We start from the raw sequence: 18511 nt of genomic DNA on the forward strand, positions 1-18511 counted from the left end.
GGGAGGAGACTTACAACTGACTTCCTACCACCATTAAAATGACATATTGCTTCTTCGAGATAATTGTCATAAGATTCCATGCCTGAAACTGAGATGTTTTCTTCTTATTTTCCCACTTATTCTATTTTAAGTGACCCTATTAATGATATATCTCTACTTGAAATAATTGGATAATCTAAAACTGAGAAATAAGCAGTTTCCTGTCCTCATTGTTTTTCCTTCTTTATCTCTAACAGCCCCAGGAGATCACAAACATTTGTCCTCAGGGCAATATCAGCAGTTAATGATTCATGTTCAAAGGCTGTGAGTTGTCTAATTAACAAAAGACAATGTTTTACAGAAGCCATTTTTGCTTTCAAGTTAATAGCACACAGTAGATATAAATGCTATGATTCCATGCAGGTCTTCATGGCTGTGGTATGCTACTGTTTCCAAATGCTCCAATTTCATTTATCAGATCCAAGCTTCAAGTCATTAAAAACAAACTATTCTCATTTGTTTCCTTTTGATTTATTGGCACTCTTACAGCACCATTCACACACCAATCCTCCTATAATGTGGTCATAAAAATTTTTGTTTGTTTTTTATTAAAACGGGCACTTGATTAATGAAAATAGTATGAGCATGTTTTCTGTTAAGTATATTCTTAATAATATCAGTCATTTGAAAAAAATCACAATCTTTAAACTAACCCAATCATCCATTTATTGTAAATAATGACACAAGTGAAGTATTTCCTCAATAGCATACATGTGGCAAGACTTCTGTTACTATAGCAACATGCCATCCTGAATTTTCATACAGAGAGACTGATGTTTGATAAATATTGACATATTCAAAATTACAGTATGTGTATGTGTTGCCAATGCCTTTGAAATCAGCAAAACTTCAACTACTTGATATGAAAGTTTTACAGACACATCATGATCTCAGATTTCAAAGCAAACCTGTTTGCAAGAAACAGAGAGCTTGTGCCTCTGAGATGACTGAATACTTTGCAGGTCCATTTACTTTCATTGCTCAATTCCTTGTCTGTGTTCACATAAGCAAGCAAGATCATGGCTTTGTATCTTCACCATATACCACAGCAGGTAAGAACATCAGCTCACAGATGCAAGCTGTCTTGGTTTGAATTTAGACACCATACTTCTTTATTGAACTTGGAAAAGTTATTCAAAGTGCAACTTTATTGTCTGTAACATGGATACATCGGTGTTGGTTTCTTATGGCTTAGTAAAGGTGATACGTTCAGAATTAGAGTACTTAATACTCATCAAGCAGAAGCTATTGGTGGTATGTCTAGTCTCCATGGCCCTGGAATAACTATGAAATGCTTGTTTTAAAGTAAAAATGAATTTGGAGCATGGTAGTACATGTCTGTAATCCCAGCACTTGGGAAGCAGAGGCAGACCTCTGTGAGTTTGAGGCCAGCAAGTCTACATAGTGATATCTAGTATAGATGATAGAGATGATACAAAGATTGGTAGATTGATCGGTAAATAGGTAACAAAATAAAATAAAACACAAAATAAAAACAGGAAGTAGAATACTAGTATTCTTACTTACAGGTGAGTAAAACTCAGATTCAGAAAGAGGTGGTACTTGCCCTGTCTTAAGGTAGAAATGTCACAAGCTTCCTGTAAATCATTGCCAATTAATCTACTGAGGAGCAACAGTATAACTTTAGGACTTTGTTCCCAAATCCTCCCAAACACAGAAGAATGGGGGAAGCTGATATTCTGGAGTTTCTGCCACTTTCAATCTTTGTCAAAATTGGTTTCTCATAATTAAGAATCATGGTTCTCAGAGAGTGAAGTGGCAACCTGAGACTATAAACTTGTTGAAGAATGGCATCGCACGTAGCAGAGCATGGAAACTAAATGTTTATCCCCACCTCACCTATCCCAAAGGCTTTGCTCTGCAAAGAAAGCATAGAAGCCATCTATGCAAAGACACTTTAAGTAGATCTCCTCATTCCACAGTGACAATTGCTTGAGTCACTGCCTTATGTCATTGCTGTGAAGAAAATTGTATCTTATATGAGTGTATATGAGTGTCTTAGCTCTACATAGTTGAAATCTGTCACATTTGTTCATCTAGGGAAGTTATTACTAAGATCAACATTCTTAATATATACATTGTAAGGAAGACCCAGTTTTCACTCTGAATGTCTTGTTACGTTAACGCGTTAAGGTGTTATGTGATTCTTCTTCCTGCTCCTTCAGAAAGAAAAGGCACTATAACTTGCATGCAAGACATTTTAATTACATCTGATCTATCTACATTTTAAAGGACTCTGTTCACAAAATATACGCACATAAGATTTATTTTTCCTTTCATATTCTATATTGACTACAGCTAAAAGATGACCTAATGTTACATATTAAAGAATTAGATATTAAAGAGTTACCTGAAAACAATGTAATGGGTAAGGCTTCTGTGTATACTTGTGTCATGAGTCTACATTAACCTGCTGTAGACTGCATGGAACATGCCCTGAAGAAAAAAATGAGAACATAACAGTGGTAGTACATGCCTTTAATCCCAACACTCGAGAGGCAGAGACTGGCAGATCTCTGTGAGTTGGAGTTCAGCCTGATCTACAGAGTGAGTTCCAGGACAGCCAAGGCAACACAGAGAAGCTCTGTCTTATAAGAAAGAGAAGCAGGGGTGGAGAACTTGGTCCTAAGTTTCTATATAGCCTAGATGATAAACTGTGCAGTAATAGTAGACATTTGCAGCAGGTAACAACAGTAGTTTTTTTTAAGACTCAAATTAGAGAAAAATACACTTACCAGGTAATTTAATCTTAGAAAATTTGGGGAATTCAGAGCAGAACAAATCTTTAGAAAGAATGAAGAAGGCATAGATATGGCAAGCCCACCAGCATTTCAATATCTGTATTCTCTTTATGCTTTTCCTCCTGTTAAAAATACCATTGCCATTTAAAAATGACCAAACCCCCCACATCCTCAGACTTTTTCACAATAAATGTACTTTCTATATTATCTGTTTGTATGATATACATGCAACAACAGCAATTAGATGTTCAGGGGAATAGTGGTAGATGGAGTATTGTTGTCTGTTTCTAACTGCTACTCCATCTTTCTTCTCATGCCATAGCAGGCAAAGTAGTCTTCTCTGAAAGGAGTGTACATCTCCACCCAATGACATTCAGTCTGGCCTTATAAGTTAACTTGGCCAATGGAATGTAGTTATGGAATATTTTAGGTACAAGCTGAAGATGTAAGGTACTATATAATTCAGTTTCAACTCCTGCTCCTTTGCAAAAGCTCTCAGCCTATATCCAGAAATGAAAAGTCCTATGATATAGGTGTCACAGACATCCTCTAGCCACTGACATGTGATCAACACACAAAGCAATCTTGCTATAAGATTTTAGTTGGGGCTCTCTTGAGTCACCCCCGCGCAGCCTGGGTTCTACGTGCAAGTTGGACGCGCTCCGTGCCCACCCTGCTCTGTACTGCTACTCGGCTTCCTTGTCAAGGTGCCTGAGGAAGTGCACCATGGCGAGGAGGAGGTGGAGACCTTTGCTTTTCAGGCAGAAATCACCCAGCTCATGTCGTTAATCATCAATACATTCTACTCAAACAAGGAAATTTTCCTTCGAGAGTTGATCTCCAATGCTTCTGATGCCTTGGACAAGATTCACTACGAGAGCCTGACAGACCCTTCCAAGTTGGACAGTGGCAAAGAGCTGAAGATTGACATCATCCCCAACCCTCGGGAGTGCACGCTGACCTTGGTGGACACAGGCATTGGCATGACCAAAGCTGATCTCATAAATAACCTGGGAACTATTGCTAAGTCTGGCACAAAGGCTTTCATGGAGGCTCTCCAGGCTGGTGCAGACATCTCCATGACTGGGCAGTTTGGTGTTGGGTTCTACTCAGCCTACCTCGTGGCAGAGAAAGTGGTTGTGATCACAAAGCACAACGATGATGAGCAGTATGCCTGGGAGTCACTGCTGGTGGATCCTTCACAGTTCGTGCAGACCACGGTGAGCACATTGTGCAGGGTACCAAAGTCATCTTTCATCTCAAAGAAGACCAGACTGAGTACTTAGAAGAGAGGAGGGTCAAGGAAGTGGTGAAGAAGCACTCGCAGTTCATCGGCTACCCCCTCACCCTCTATTTGGAGAAGGAACTAGAAAAGGAGATCAGTGATGATGAGGCAGAGGAAGAGAAGGGTGAGAAAGAGAAAGAAGATAAGGATGATGAGGAGAAGCCAAAGATTGAAGATGTGGGATCAGACGAGGAAGATGACAGTGGCAAAAATAAGAAAAAGAAAACAAAGAAGATTAAGGAGAAGTACATTGACCAGGAAGAGTTGAATAAGACTAAGCCAATTTGGACCAGAAACCCTGATGACATCACTCAAGAGGAATATGGTGAATTCTATAAGAGCTTCACCAATGATTAGGAAGACCACTTTCTGTAGAAGGTCAATTGGAATTCAGAGCATTGCTCTTCATTCCTCGGCGAGCTCCCTTTGACCTTTTTGAGAACAAGAAAAAGAAGAACAACATCAAAATGTTAGTCATGTGTTCATCATGGACAGCTGTGATGAGCTGATACCTGAGTACCTCAACTTTATCCATGGCATGGTTGACTTTGAGGACCTGCCCCTGAACATCTCCCGAGAAATGTTCCAGCAGAGCAAGATCCTGAAAGTCATGCGCAAGAACATTGTGAAGAAGTGCCTTGAGCTCTTCTCTGAGCTGGCTGAAGACAAAGAGAACTACAAGAAATTCTATGAGGCCTTCTCCAAGAACTTAAAGCTGGGAATCCATGAAGACTCCACTAACTGCCGGCGCCTCTCTGAGCTGTTGTGCTATCACACCTCTCAGTCTGGAGATGAGATGACTTCCCTGTCAGAGTACGTGTCTCGCATGAAGGAGACACAGAAGTCCATCTATTGTATCACTGGTGAGAGCAAAGAGCAGGTAGCCAACTCTGCCTTTGTGGAGCATGTACGGAAGCGAGACTTTGAAGTGGTGTACATGACTGAACCTATTGATGAGTTCTGTGTGCAGCAGCTCAAGGAATTTGATGGAAAGAGCCTGGTCACAGTGACTAAGGAAGGCCTGGAGCTACCAGAAGATGAGGAAGAGAAGAAGAAAATGGAGGAAAGCAAGGCAAAATTTGAGAATCTCTGCAAGCTTATGAAGGAGATCTTGGATAAGAAGGTTGAGAAGGTGACATTCTCCAATAGGCTTGTGTCTTCACCCTGCTGCATTGTGACAAGCACCTATGGCTGGACAGCCAACATGGAGCGGATCATGAAGGCCCAGGCACTCAGAGACAACTCTACAATGGGCTACATGATGTCCAAAAAGCACCTGGAGATCAACCCTGACCACCCCATCATGGAGACCCTGAGGCAGAAGGCTGAGGCAGATAAGAATGACAAAGCTGTCAAGGACCTGGTGGTGCTGCTGTTCGAGACTGCTCTGCTCTCCTCTGGTTTCTCACTCGAGGATCCCCAAACCCACTCCAATCACATCTACCGTATGATCAAACTAGGCCTGGGTATTGACAAAGATGAGGTTACAGCAGAGGAACCCAGTGCTGCTGTCCCTGATGAAATCCCCCCACTAGAGGGTGATGAGGATGCCTCCCACATGGAAGAAGTAGATTAGAGATCCCCTGGGAAGACCATGTCCTCTATATAGTTTCCCTGTGGCCCCTCCCAGAAGCCTTGGCTGGCCCTGACCTACCTGGCTCTCTGCTCATGCTAGAGGATCTCTCATCCTGTCCTTGTGCCTTAAGGCAGGAAACCCCCTCCCACAGAATAGCAAGGTTGGGTATTGTGTATTGTGGTTCTTTTGTTTGTTTATTTTGTTCTGAAATTAAAAGTATGTGAAAATAAAGACAATGCTGTTTCATAAAAAACAAAAAGATTTTAGTTGGGTTCTGACACTGAATTATGACCTCACCAATATTTTTATGCTCTAATTCCTATCAAAATTCTTGAGAAAATTATCTCTAATAGATATCTTCTCCAATTTCTCTTAAGTTCCCTTTGCAAATCTGTTTCTCATTGTCTACTAGCATTTGTCTTCATTCTATTGCTGTCTCTATCATACAGAGGTCTTTCATATTCCCAACTCAAGTTATGATCTATCTTTTTCCATTTTACCCCTCAGCAGTTTTGAGTGCAGTTGTCCCCACTTCTTAAAAATGCTACCATCACTTGCTCTATCCTGGATTGACTGTGACCTCACTGTCCACTCATCTGTAACTGTTAGTTCCCTTTCTTCTTTCCAGTGACCGGGATTTGCCACGGCCTTGCTTCTGTTTATATATTCTTTCAAATCATCTTATTGAGACATTGGTTTTAAATGAAATCTATGAGACAATGTCTCAAAGCTCATGTGATCATCTGTGTGACATCCTTATCTGTTCATCTGTATGCCTTTCAATGTAAACTCTGCCAGGACAGGATTGTTGATTTTTCCTGACTCTTCCATCAGCTTCCCCACTCCTACAATGGATGCGTATAGCTATACACAAAGCTGACTATGCCAAAAACTAAGGTCCGCATAACACATCTCCAGGCCAGTGAAGAGAAGACATTACTAATGTACCCCCAGAAACCCACAGAGAAGAGGCATCCATAGGCTCTTCCTCACAGTGCTCAGATGAAACCAACCCTCCTCTTGATGCTTTCCTCTCAGAGTGTAAGTCTCTAAAACCATGAAGATTTGGGTTTCTTTAGTTTAGCTGTATCAAATTAATGGAAGTCCCTACACTGCCAAATGAATGATGGTCACTGTCAGCCATGAGATGCATCCTCATCCTTCATCCTGCAGACATGCCTTTGAGTTACAATATGAAAGACAAGCCACTGCAGGCAGGACCCTTGCCCTACAGCAGTGAGCCTAGGGGAAAAACACCTTTGTATAGCTACCTATGGATCCCAGTGACTTGATACACCATTTACTCCTAAGATCCTACAGCATACTTTGGTATGCTGATCTTGTTACATGGTGACCCACCAACCTCCATCCCAGCATTTATCAACCTGTGGGTCATGACGCTTTGGGGTCACCTATCAGATATCCTCTATACCACATATTTACATTACGATTCACAGCAAAATTAGTTATGAAGTAACAATAGAATAATTTTATGGTGGGAGGGTCACCACAGCGTGAGGAACTGCATTAGGGACACAGCACTAGGAAGGTTGAGACTGGGATGAAATCTATCCCATTCTCACGTTCAGGAACCTCTTCTCCCTTATGCTTCCTCTGATTCTGTGGCTATTCTGTCTGATCTTTTATACCCACTAACCACAAACAGGGACAAATATCTCACTAATTTTTCTTGCCAAAAAAAGACATATTCGGTCAAGATTTGTTGAGCTGGCAACATTTTTAATAAAGCACAGTGTCTACTGTCAAAATGGTCACACTATGATAAGCTCACAGCTAGAACCCCTCACAGCTGGAACAAGGGCCCAGCCCGGCTGTAATAAAGCCCTTAAAGGCTTCAGGAAACTGCAAGGCAGAGAAATACTTTAAGTTGTTTTTGGACATCCAGGCATTTCTTCTGCCCTCTCCCATGCCGTTTTGTCTTCCCTCACAGACTTATTTTTATACTTTTAGCAAATTGTGTAAATTAAAGGAGGTTGAAGAGCATGGCCTACACTAGTAAGCTCCTGGGCCATTTTTATTCATTTTCCCTCCCAGGAACTTCCTACTTACTGCACATTTCAAAGCCCCTCTGCAGTAGGGACTGAATCTGGCCCTTGCCTGGTAGCACATCCATTATAATGCTGTTGTTCCTGAGAACAAAAGAGCTCCAAGGTAATTAAATAAGCACTGGGTATTTTTCCCTGAAACAAGAAGTAAACAGCCTATTGCTTTTTCTGTGATAAATGACTTTTTTTTCCTCAATAAAACAGTATTGTTATGGATGTTACAACTCGCTTCCTTTTCATGCCTAGCTGTAATTCCCCAGAATGGGCCTAGATGCTAGTGTTTCATGACATTCACTACTACAAAAGAAGTTTTGTTTTGTTTTATGTGTATAGTGTTTTGTCTGCACACCATATGCATGCCCAGTACGTACAGAGGTCAGAAGAATGTGGCAGGTCTCCTGGAACAGACAGTTGTGAACTGCCATGTGAGTTCTGGAAATCAAACCTGGGTCCTGTAGAAGAGAAACCATTGCTCTTAACCACTGAACCATCTCTTCTGCCCAGAGTGTAGTTATATATATAGATTTCTTACATAGGAAAAATTTAACCACATATATATGGTTATATTATATATACATATTATATATAATATCCACAAACTACATATTATTTTACTAAGCTGCATTGTAGATTGATAAACATAGCAGGGAAGACTCCCTGAATTGTTTCTTATACTGTTTATTTGCCCATACTAGCTTTTCATAATAGGCATTATATAATGTATACTTCAAGCCTCAATGTTGCAAGAAATAGTTGCGCAAAATTTGAATAGTATCCCCACTATGCAGGCAAAAAAAAAAAAGAGGAATATATTTTGTTGACTCTATAATAGTCCAAGTTGAAAACTCACAGGATTTTCCATTTAAATGATTCACATGCCCGGTCCACACTGCTCTAAAATTCTTTAAAAGTTTCAAAGTCAATTCTACGATCATTCTCCAATTGTTCTTGGTCAGGAGGTTATTCTTATGGCCACAATATCTAAAAGACTGGGATCTGTGGATCTAAGGAAAAGGTAAGGAGTCTTTCTTCCCAATATTAGACTAGTTCCATATACTTAGCAATATTTATTTGTGTGTTTCTATCCTGTTCTGTACACAGAAAGCTCTAGATAATGGGGGGGGGAGTAGATAAATTGAAGGTAAAGAAATTCCTTGAAAGAGCACTGCTTTCCCCTGAACCTTATGCAAGCCTGACTAACTGAGTAAAACTTCAGTGCTTGTTGGGAGACGGGAAGGCTGCCATCCAGAGCCTAATTAAAGTATATCTTGGGCTAACTTTAGCCTCCTTACTAGTCATTCCTTGGCAACTCCAATGTCACAGCTTACATCCTTGTAACTATTAGGTGAAATCATTTGGAGGGTATAAACAGACCACTATCTCCCACCAACCTAAAGACTAAAAATGTCCTGAGACAGCATCTAAGGCCTAGGGCCAAGATTCCCCAGCTCTGCTGTAATTTTCCTACCTGATTATCTCCACTAAAGTATTTGAAAAGTGCCTTGATTTATGAATGTCCTTATTTTTATTATTGTAAAAACTTTATGAAACTGTTGCCATGTTGGAATATTGGATTGGGGAAAATATAAATCTGCTACTGAGCCATAATTACTTATGTCTGACTCTGGAATAAGTCATCATTTATTCCTTTGAGGTGAGGGCTGTGTTATTGCATCAATAGTTCACATGGAACATGTGTTCTTTCATGAGATGTTAGAAATACAAAGGGGTTCTCACCAAACACATCTTCAAGATAGAAAGTGAGTGTGCATAAGATAGAAAGAATTTTGGGTTTCCTTGGGCAATTATAAGATTATATTCTGAGATATTCTCTTTTTATTTTTACTCTGGTTGAAAATTGATGACAAAGTATAAATAAGAAATATTATGCTTTCTCACAACCTCATGAATATTAATAATAAATTTAGGTTTTAGTTCAGATTATAGTGTTCCAAATAATGGTGTTGGATCATGCAAGCAACACCAAAACTGGCTACACTACAATGAACCATAATTTCTTTGTTTTTTCATGTATATAAATCTGAGTTCATCTTTAAGAAGACATTGATAATATCAGAATCTAGCCTTGCTGATGCTTAGATCATACTCTTCTGTAGCTGTGCCTCTATCCAACCTCATAAGTGATACTGCAACAGAGCCCGGGCTAACAGACTCCATGACTGTTAGCTAGGTCTAGCTGAGGCTCATTTTGTATCCCATATGTGAGTTAAATGAGCCTCTCCTCCCCAATTCACCCACATCCTTGAGGTCATACTGTCCTTCCCTAGAATGTAAGACTCTGCTCCCTCTCCATGCTGTCCTAGAATCAGAGAGAGCCCAATTGCAACTATGTACCATAGAATGCTCATCAACCATGAGGCCAGAACATCTACTCATTCTCTAAATCTATAAAAAGGGACCTCACTTACTTACATGGACCTGAATTCTGCTAGAGCTCCCATCATGTTGTCTTTCTGAGGTGTTAATATCAAAGTCCCTTATCAAAAGAAAATCTTCAGTGCCCCCTTATGCCCCAAGCCAGAAACGTTTTAGATAACATCTAGGATGCATCCATGCCTACAGAAAACGTTAATGCGTTTAACATTGAATGTCTCCTTTGAAATAAAGCAGCACTGAGCAGTAATGATGTAGCTTAGCTGTGGGTAGACTTCCAAAGCATTAGCATAACTGGAGATTCCCTTTGTCTCTCAAGTGCAGACAGCAGAGCTGTTTTGATCTTTTCCACCAGAGAGACACGATGCCACACAGAAGACATGACCCTATTCAGTTATTATTTTTCTCCGCAAGTCAGCTTTCCAGTATATCAGATCACACTCCACAATACAGATATTCTTATCACCTTTCTATAGGTGTATAAATTAAGGTTCCGAGAATTTCTGTGATCACTGGCCAGGGACGGAACCATGCTATGAACCTATTTCTGCCTTTCAATGAAAGCCACTGGTTTAGACTATTCTGAGCCTTCCCCTCCATGTTGTGTCATTTCATGCAAGTTACAGATAAATTGGCAGAAGGCAAAGTTGTAAAGAAGCACAGTTCTTTTCTTTCTCTTTTCAGTCCCTTTCAAATTCTCCCAGTTGAGGTAGGTGAGCTTAAGGAGAGCCCAGTAACCAGGGCAGCTACCCCAGGGGAATTATTCATTGCTATATCTGTTCCTTCCCTTAGTAGCACCCAGTACCTTCCCTCATGTGGGTAATTGAACTCAGACACATCCAAGGGGAAGGAAAGGTAAAACAGGCCAGGTTAGACTGGTATTGGGTACAAGCTCAGGGAAGACTAGTCCATCTCTGAAGATACCTGTCAAAAGAAAACCCTTGTTTATTTTCTCATGTGTATATATGAATGAGCATATAAATTCTTAAAATTACAGAATATATAGTCCATGCACACAGATTATTCAGTCACGTAACACCAAATATGTCAATCAAAGTAAGGAGCAACCCCATTCCTACACCTAGAGAACGACTGCCCCCTCTGCCTAGTAAAGAATTCTGCAAAAAGACTTGGGTTTCTTGAGCAACATGTGTGCATGGGCCCTTGAAACAACATTCACAGGTGTGAGACCAGCCCTGTTGAGGGAATTCACTGATGAGCACAGAAGACCATATCACATTGTGTGCTTGCCTCCTTCCTCTGAGAAAAGCAAATATCTTTTCCTGCCCTGCTTCCTCCCAATAGCAATCAACACCATTAAGGCCCCATTGGAAGTCACTGCTGTGTAAAAACACCAATAAAGTTTCAAACTGATCATTGCTAGTTGCTGAAAAGAGAAAAGAATAGACTTTGCTTTCCTGGTTATGTGCATTATCATAGATTTTAAATTGTCTCAAATTACAAAGAAAAACAGATTGAAATCTATAGCTCAATCCGCAGGTGCAACATTTCATTTTTCCAAACCAATAAGAAATGGAAGTCATTTTATGTTAAGTACTTGGCTTGGCTCTGAAGTGTTAAGGCTATAATGCTGCATTTAGTCATCCAGATAGTTGATCATATTCTGCATAGATTTGTTTTCCTCTCAATCTTTATGTCACACATAAATATGAGACTATGAACGTCATTGGTTTTGAGAGCTTCTTGTCTGTCAAAATAACTGTGCAGTTTTCTCCAGCTGCGTGTGTTTGTGCATGTGTATGTGTGTGTGTGTGTGTGTGTGTGTGCTTGTGTGCCCATGTGCCCTTTTCTCCCTCCTGAAAGCAAAGAATGAGGCAGATCATCCAGAAACTTGTGGCTGAGGAGTTGATAAAGGTTGGAGAACTTTACAGAGCAGTCTCATTATTCTAGTTTTATAGATGTCATTCAGCTTTTGAAACAAAAGAGACACATGAAAGTCAAATCAAGGAGAAGTAACTCAAAGTCCTATACTTTACACATTTTAAAATGTCAACAAAAGAAACATCTCTCACCACAAAGGGATAAAGGACAGCTTATTATGGAGCATATATGAGTTACCATCACCTGGGAACACAGATTTAGTTTACCCCAAATTCCATCTTCCAATGTGGAAAGGGTTTCATGAAGCTTTATGGCTTTATGGCAAAATTCAACTGACAAATCAAGGCAATTTTAAAATACATTGGTGGGTAAATAAGAGAAGAGGGTACAGCAAGATGGTGGGAAATTGTCTCTAGACCTAAGACACTATATGATGACAGTTTTAGCTTTTGAGTTGGTACAAACTAGTGGTTTATTAAGTTAATAGAATCCAAAAAAAAAGCATTATATCCATTAATCACAAAATGTTAGTTCTATCAGAGGAGGACAAGGAAAGGCTGTTCTAGAGGGCCAGAACTTAGTCCAAGGTAAAGAAAAGAGTCCCTGGACCTGTAACATTCCAGTCTCTTGAAAGTACCACAGTTCTATCAGTCTCAGCAGGCACAGTTTCTTTCCAGGAATTCTCCTTCATAGTAACATTTAATTAATTTATTGATTTGTGTATATCTGTATGCATGTGCACCCTGGCAACTTGTCTAATCTCTGCTTCCACCACATGGGTCTCACAGATGAAAACTCGAGCTGTCAGACTTGGCAATCATTTTAACCCACTGAGCCATCTTACCAGGCCCCTACCTTTATACTCTACAAGACAAATATATCAGCTCATGCTTACCCAGGTCTGAGAAAAGTTCTTTGTTGGTTTGTTTTAGAAGTAATATAGAACAAAGAAATTGGGGGAATTATTGATCTGGTTCCCACTGTAGGCATTGAGGACCCAAAACCACTAGACCCTAGACACCACTAGGAATCTGTGGGCACCTCAGAAATATACTTCTCATTATAGGAAACCAGGGTATATATCCACCCATTCCTGTATTGTACAGATTCCCTACAGGGCATTTGATTTCTCTGAACATTGAAGTTGTCTATACCTTTACTAAACAAAGCCAGTGACTTGAAGGAAACCCCAGGGAGAGAAAAGCAGGAAGATTGAGTTGTGCCACTTTGAGAAAAATCTCCATCACAACTGAAATCAAGAGAATCAACGGGAGATGTCTAAAGCTACAAAGAAGCTACTGTGGGGGGAGGGCTTTCAAACTGTATTGCATGGGGCTTTGAGTTGCAAAGAAGTTCCAGAAGACCAGAAGGAAGATAGGTATGTTAGTCAAGGTTTTTCAGAGAAATGGAATCAATAAGATATTTAAAAAGATGTGAAAGGATCATCATGGGAATTTGTCCCTGTGGTTATGGAAGTTGAGTACCACAGAACATGGTCTTTAAGCTAGAGAATCAGGAGGGCAGGCGATAGAAGGCAGTCTGAATCCTGAAGTCTTGAGAGCCTGGATATGGGCAAAAGTGGCATGAGTGTAATTCCTGCAGTCTGAAAACCTATACCCAAGGCCTGGAGAGAGATGGTGCCACAGTTCCAAAACTGAGAGTGAACTAGCTTTTCCTCCATGTCTTTGTTTTTTTTTTTTTTTTTTTTTTTGGTTCCTCCGTGTGCTAGATGCTTCCCAGTCTTCAACAGTAAGGGTGATCTATATTCAACCTGTGAGAACCTAGACAAACCTACTTGACCTCACAGCCTCAAATGGTTAAGAAAGAATCACCATCTTAAATTCGCACAAGCACCCTAGACACAGCCATTCAGTAGACAGGACAATAAGTCCCAGATGTACTACAGGCATCCTTTTTGCAGGTAATGGTTTCCAAAGACATCCTGTTAGCGGTTTATGTTTTGGCACCAATAGGCTGACCAATAATTTTAAAACTTACCTTGCCCTATATCCACTGATGCACTCCTTAAATGTCAAGGTATATAACCCCCTCGTTTATGGTCTCCTTTCCTTTAAAAACTCCCACTTCTTTGTGTTCTGGACACACTCTTTCCATCCGCTGCTGTGGAGTTTCACAGGCTGGAGTTAACTTCGAAATAAAGAGACTTTTGTGTAATTGCATGGGACTTGGGCTCCTTGTAGTCTCAGGCAGGTGCATAATAAACCTACTGATTCAAATGATAATCTCTCCCTGAAATAACCTTACAAATGACCCAAGACATAATGATCAGTCACATATCTGGGCATCCTGTGACTCAGCTAAGTGGACACAGAAAATCAACTGTCACAAATCCAGACCCTTTCAGTATGGCACTAGTATGTATTTCCTCAAACTGTACTTAGTCTTAAAATAAAAAAATCAAGGTCATGATGCCCTGTAGCATATTATTCTGAATATAATTATTACAACTTATATAACTAGTATATATTTATTCTGAATATATATCAAAAATTTCTGATGCTTTCCAAACTGACTTCTCTGCTGTTGCTGTCTCCTGGTATCCTATAATTAAAATATAAAATGTAAAATTAATAAGACTTAAATGATGATGTAATCAGTATATCTTAAGTGTCATGATAAAGAAACAAGAAAAGAAGGAGTGCAAAGATATTTGCTTCACAGTATGCATTCATGATAAAGATGAGCAGTAAACACTCCTGACAACTAGACTCCATGTTTCTTTTTTTAGAATATTTGCATTCTTTGAAAGTTTCATTCATTTATGCAAAGTCCATTCATAACCATCCACACCCCTTCCTCTAATTCTCCTTGGTGTTCTCACCTTCTCTCTCTCCAACTTCATGTCCCCTGTGACTAATTAGAGCTGCCCACGTGTGCATGGGGCTTAACTGGGACATAAGCAGCCAAACAGCAGCCAATCCCCCCACTCAGCAGCTATCAACTACCAATAGCTCTCTGCTAAGGGTGAGGTTTCAGGGGCCCCTTCACCATCTATGCTGGAGCTCTGACTGGTTTGGTCTTGTGCACATAACCACAGCTGCTGTAAGTTGATACGTGCACCAAGGATGCCATATCAAGAAGGCACTATTATAGAGCACCCCTCTCCAGCTGCCAGTTGTTAGTCTTTCTAATACCTCTTTTGTGAGGTTTTCTGAGCTATGATGGCAGGAAATTGATACAGATGACCCATCCACAACAGGGCAGTCAGTATTATTTATAATCAGTGCTTTAATGAGTCAAGAACATATCTTGTTTCTATAACTGATCATGCAGTCTCACAAATGCTGGTATTTATAATCACCCCTTTCTCTTAGCCATTCTGCAAACCCTTTTTCTTCAGCAAAATTCTCAGCTAGTCATAGTTCTTTGCCTTCAAAATTGACCTAAATCTCCTGAGAGTCTAAGCCATGTGTAGTCCTGATTAATTGGGCTGCTAAAGTGTTCTACTAAACCTAATCACAGAACATGGTAATTCGAAGAGATGCCCTGAGGAATTTCTTATATTTCTGATGCATTCTCTTCATGATCTTCATTGTGGAGGAGTCCACCATCCCCTTCATAATACAGATGAGTCATTCTCATTGACACATCCAAAATAATCATTAGCCCTACAATATACAGATGACAACAGGGCTGAGAAAGAAATCAGAGAAACATCACCCTTTACAATTGCCACAATCAACATAAAATACCTTGGGGTAATACTAACCAAACAAGTGAAAGACCTGTATCACAAGAACTTTGAGTCTTTAAAGAAAGAAATTAAAGAAGACACCGGAAAATGGAAAGATCTCTCATGCTCTTGGATATGTAGGATCAATGTAATAAAAATGGAAATCCCGCCAAAAGCAATCTATAGACTCAATGCAATCCCTATCAAAATCCCAGCACAGTTCTTCATAGACCTTGAAAGAACAATTCTCAACTTTATATGGAAAAAAAACAGGATAGACAAGAAAACCCTGCTCAACAAAGCAACGTCTGGAGGCATCCCTTACTTCAAGCTCTATTATAGAGCTATATTCCTTAAAACAGGTTGGCATTGGCAAGAAAATAGACAGGTAGACCAATGGAATGGATTGAATTGAACATCATGAGTTTAATCCACAATCCTATGAACACCTGGTTTTTGAGAAAGAAGCTAAAATTATACAATGGAAAAAAGATAGCATCTTCAACAAATGGTGCTGGTGCAACTAGATATTGGCATGTAGAAGACTGCAGACAGATCCATGTCTATCGCCATGCACAAAACTTAAGTCCAAATGGATCAAAGACGCCAACATAAATCCAGCCACACTGAACCTCTTACAAGAGAAAGTGGGAGGTACCCTTGTACGAATTGGTACAGGAGACTGCTTCCTGAACATAACACTAATAGCACAAACACTGAGATCGACAATTAATAAATGGGACCTCCTGAAACTGAGAAGCTTCTGTAAGACAAAGGAAACAGTCATCAAGACAAAAAGGCACCCCACAGATTGGGAAAAGATATTCACTAACCCCACATATGACAGAGGACTGATCTCCAAAAGAACTCAAGAAGCAAGTCTCAAAAAAAAAAAAACCAAAAGATCCAATTAAAAAGTAGGTGACTGAAAAAATATAGAGAATTCTCAATAGAGGAGTCCATTGCTGGTAGAAGTGCAAACTTGTATAGCTGCTTTGGAAATCAGTATGGAGATTCCTCAGGAAAATGGAAATAAGTCTGTCATAAGACAAAGAATTCCACTCTTAGGCACTAAACATGGTATATACTCACTCATATATGAATTTTAGACATGGATCAGGGAGCATCAGCCTACAATCCCAGTGCCAGTGAGTCAGGGAAACAGGGAGGTTCCCAAGAAATATGCATTTTACCCCAGAGAAGTAGATTGAAGAAAGATCTCCTGAGGAGATTAGGAACATCGGGGGAGGGGAGAGGGAACCACAAAAAAGAAAAGGGGATAAGAGGATGGGAGAAGAAGGTATGGGTGAACTGGAAGGTTGAGATAAGAATAAAGGAGAGCAGGATGAGAAATACCATAATAGATGGAGTCATTATAGGTTTGAGGAGAGAGCTGACACTGTGATATTTCCCGAGATCTACAAGGATAACACCAACTGGCAAACTAAGCAATAGCGGAGAGACTACATTAATAGTCCCTCCTTGATGATAAGGTTGATGACTACCTTATATGCCATCCTAGAACTTCCATCCAGTGACTGATGGAAGCACAGACAGATACCCACAGGTAAACACTGAACTGAACTCCTGCAACCCAGTGACAGATGGAGGAGTGATAAGCAAAGAGGTCAAGACCATGATAGTGAAACCCACAAAGACAGCTGACCGGGTAAGGGCGAGCTCTTGAATCCCAGACTGATGGCTGAGAGGCCAACAGGGGACTGATCCAGACTCCATGAAAGTAGTGTCAGTGAGGAGGCCACAGAAATCACTGGGGCCTTGGGTAGTAGATCAGTGTTTACCATGGTGTATGAATGATCTTTGGTAGCCCATTCCAAATAGAGGGATGCTCTCTCAGCCTGGACACATGGGGAAGGGCCTAGATCCTGCCCTGGATGAAATGACAGACTTTGGAGATCCCTCCAAGAAGGGCCTCACCCTCCCTGGGGAATGATGTGGGGATTGAGTGGGGGCCTGGGAGGGCTGGTGGAAAGACAAGGGAGGAGGGGTGGGAGAGGGATCTGGAATTGACATGTGAAGCATTCATGTTTCTAATTTAAATAAAAACATATATTGAGTAAAAAAAGATTACCTTTCAAGTTAAGTAATAAAGTGATTGGTCCTTTCTTTGTAACCACAATGCACAGTCTGACGGTAAAGGAACTGACTGAGAAGAATACCTTGCTTGCTTGTACTCTGTTAATCTATAGCAAGTTGCTAGGGTTTGACTATACATGAGTACTTTGGACAACTTGTTTTTCTCCTATAATATTCAAAATTTTAAATTACGTAGGGAAAAAGAAAACCATGTTTCTTACTTGTATTTATTGTTATCCTTCACTTGAAAAATAGAATGTGACTACATTGTAATTCCTCTATTGCTTAAAAGATTTTGTTAGGGTATATAAGCTATAGAAGAAAAATAAAGAGAGAGAGAATAAGGAAGCATAAAGATAGAGTTAGAAGGAAAACATTAAGAATGAAAGAATATGGAAGAATAAAGATAGAGTTAGAAGTAAAACGTTAAGAGAGACAGAAGGAACCTTTCTGGATAGAGATAATAAAAGCTCGTATAGAGGATAGAATAAAGAATATAGAAGAAGGAAACCATGAAGGGAGAATGTAAGTATTCTTCTCCTTATCACCTCAGATAAAAAGTTGTAGTATGCCCACTCAGTGGATTCTCTTTAAGCCCTGTTTTACTGCAGGCTGGTCCCCAGGCAGTGATATTTTTCCAAAAATGTTTAGAGATGGAAATGCAAACATTGAGCACAAGTATTGGATTATCACAGTACTGCCTCATATATATGAACATTTAAAACAATAAACAAATTTTAAGATCAAACAATAGAA

At 40.0% G+C, this 18511-nt stretch overlaps 1 protein-coding gene across 1 annotated transcript; it reads left to right on the forward strand.

The window, feature by feature from the left end:
- Positions 1–1200: 1200 nt before the first annotated feature.
- LOC101833905 (heat shock protein HSP 90-beta-like) lies at positions 1201–5898 on the forward strand. Its single transcript, XM_040737094.1, is given in 5 exon segments — positions 1201–1293; positions 3434–3983; positions 3986–4450; positions 4453–4560; positions 4563–5898. Coding segments are annotated over 5 exon segments (2316 nt in total). The 3' UTR covers positions 5663–5898.
- Positions 5899–18511: the final 12613 nt, after the last annotated feature.

The sequence above is a fragment of the Mesocricetus auratus genome, unplaced genomic scaffold (assembly GCF_017639785.1).
Source record: "Mesocricetus auratus isolate SY011 unplaced genomic scaffold, BCM_Maur_2.0 Super-Scaffold_100676, whole genome shotgun sequence".
NCBI lineage: Eukaryota > Metazoa > Chordata > Mammalia > Rodentia > Cricetidae > Mesocricetus > Mesocricetus auratus.